The following is a 1,740-nucleotide window of genomic DNA, read 5'->3' as shown; positions in this document are numbered from 1 at the left end:
TAACCCCACCTGGAGACCCGGGGGGGGGGGGGGGGGGAAGTAGAGAGGGGCCACCCTTGAAAACATAGGAAATACAAGGGGTGCACAAAGACACAAGAAGGGTTATGGTGCTCGGCATGGAGGACACAGGACTCTCTGAGAAGGCTGACAATGGTAGCCCAGGGGCGAAAGGAAACTAGAGCCACAGGTCAACTGGCCCTTTAAAAAGGATTGGGAGGTGAGCGAACACATACCGGCGTTCGCTCACCTCTCGATCCTGTCACGGCTCTCTGCCATGACAGGGGAGGGGCTCGATTCCCCCCTCCAATCCGGCAGCGCTGACTGGCGGAACGGGGGAGGGGGCGGGTACAGCTGGCTCTGCCTCTAGATAGGCAGAGCCAGCTGTCACTCACGCAGCTGGGCGGATCTTGACATCGATGTCGGGATCCGCTGCGGCGTCTCAGTATACCGCGAGCTGTAGCTCGCGGTATACGGAGCTTAGGGTGACGGGAGGACGCTAGTTTGTGCCCTCCCGTTACCCTAAGGAGAACTATGGGGAAAAGCCCTGACCCCATAGTTCTCCTTGAAGTAAGCCGTAACCAGCAGAGCCGTCTCCTGATTGGTCGCGTAGCTGGCACGTCAGATACAACCTGGTTTTTGGGAAAACCTTGATGCTGGATCTCTGGAGAGGGGAGTGTTACAAAGTGAACCTTGCACTAGGAAGCAAGGTCTGCTCACGATATCAGTGCCTCCATCACCTTTAGGCCTCATTCACACGGGAAATTGGCCCGCACGTACAGCGGCCATACGCTCACCCGCCCTACAAACCTGCACTTGGGGTGAGCATAGGGCAGTGTATGGCCGTGAACTCCCATAGAGAAGGACGGGGGCTGTGTACTAATCACACGGAGCACCTGTCCTTCCCGGGAACTGCCCGATATGGCCGTGCACGCAGCTGTACCTGCTGGCCTTTTCTCGTGTGAATGAGGCCTTATAAGGATACGCACACACACTTACCTTCCCAGCTTCTGCACTGCTGGGGGCGATGCTTGCGGTGAGCTCCTGTGCTCCTCCACATCTCTCCACATCTCCTTGTGCACCCCAGTGCTCCTCTGTATCTCCAAGTGTACCTCACGTGCTCCTGAATTCAATGGCGGTCACATGAACGGCCGAAAGTCACATGACTGGCCGAAATTCCCTCTTATACAGTTGTTGCAGGACCAAGTGTCCCCAATTGGAAGATTCCCCGTCTACTTTCTGTTCTGTTGGCAAGTTTACATCGTGTGCCCCTGTCCAAGGAAAACAGGTGGCGGCAGAATGGAGGTTGCTTGCACTCCCCATACAACATAAATGACAACGTCCAGCCGCACTCTCATGATGTCAGCGTTTTTATTATAAAACATGATTGTACCGAGTGTGCACATTGGATGCCCCACCAGGAACCGCCCCCTTCTCATGTGTTCCGCCCTAGAAATTAGGCGTGGTTGTAGAGATTGAGAGGTGCGCGGGGGGGGGTTTAACTATACAGCGCATATCAAACAATGAATATAAAATCAGATCTTATACATATTTCTTATGTGCTGCTAAATATACACTCCCATTTATAACATACAGGGTCTAAATATGAGAACCCGCTACGAAAATGTATCACCGGCTAAAATAGTCTGTATTTATTTCACAAAAATATTACAGCAAGGCGTACGCAACCTCAGCACAATGTGAGAGAGCGAGGAAGAGAAAGCGAGAGAGAGCGAGGAAGAG

At 53.2% G+C, this 1,740-nt stretch overlaps 1 protein-coding gene across 1 annotated transcript in view; it reads right to left on the bottom strand.

The window, feature by feature from the left end:
* Positions 1–1,120, bottom strand: part of LOC108803393 (kelch domain-containing protein 4-like) — a gene marked incomplete at its 5' end in the record, with an annotated part of 23,092 nt that extends 21,972 nt beyond the window's left edge. The window contains 2 exons of the mRNA XM_018575237.1: positions 550–610; positions 997–1,120. Coding sequence (XP_018430739.1) covers positions 550–610; positions 997–1,120 — 185 coding nt within the window. The remainder of the gene's footprint in view (positions 1–549; positions 611–996) is intronic.
* Between the last annotated feature and the right edge of the window lie 620 nt (positions 1,121–1,740).

This window comes from Nanorana parkeri, unplaced genomic scaffold (assembly GCF_000935625.1).
Source record: "Nanorana parkeri isolate BGI_ZX_2015 unplaced genomic scaffold, ASM93562v1 scaffold3671, whole genome shotgun sequence".
Classification (NCBI taxonomy): Eukaryota; Metazoa; Chordata; class Amphibia; order Anura; family Dicroglossidae; genus Nanorana; species Nanorana parkeri.
This window is presented reverse-complemented; position numbering and strand designations above follow the sequence as displayed.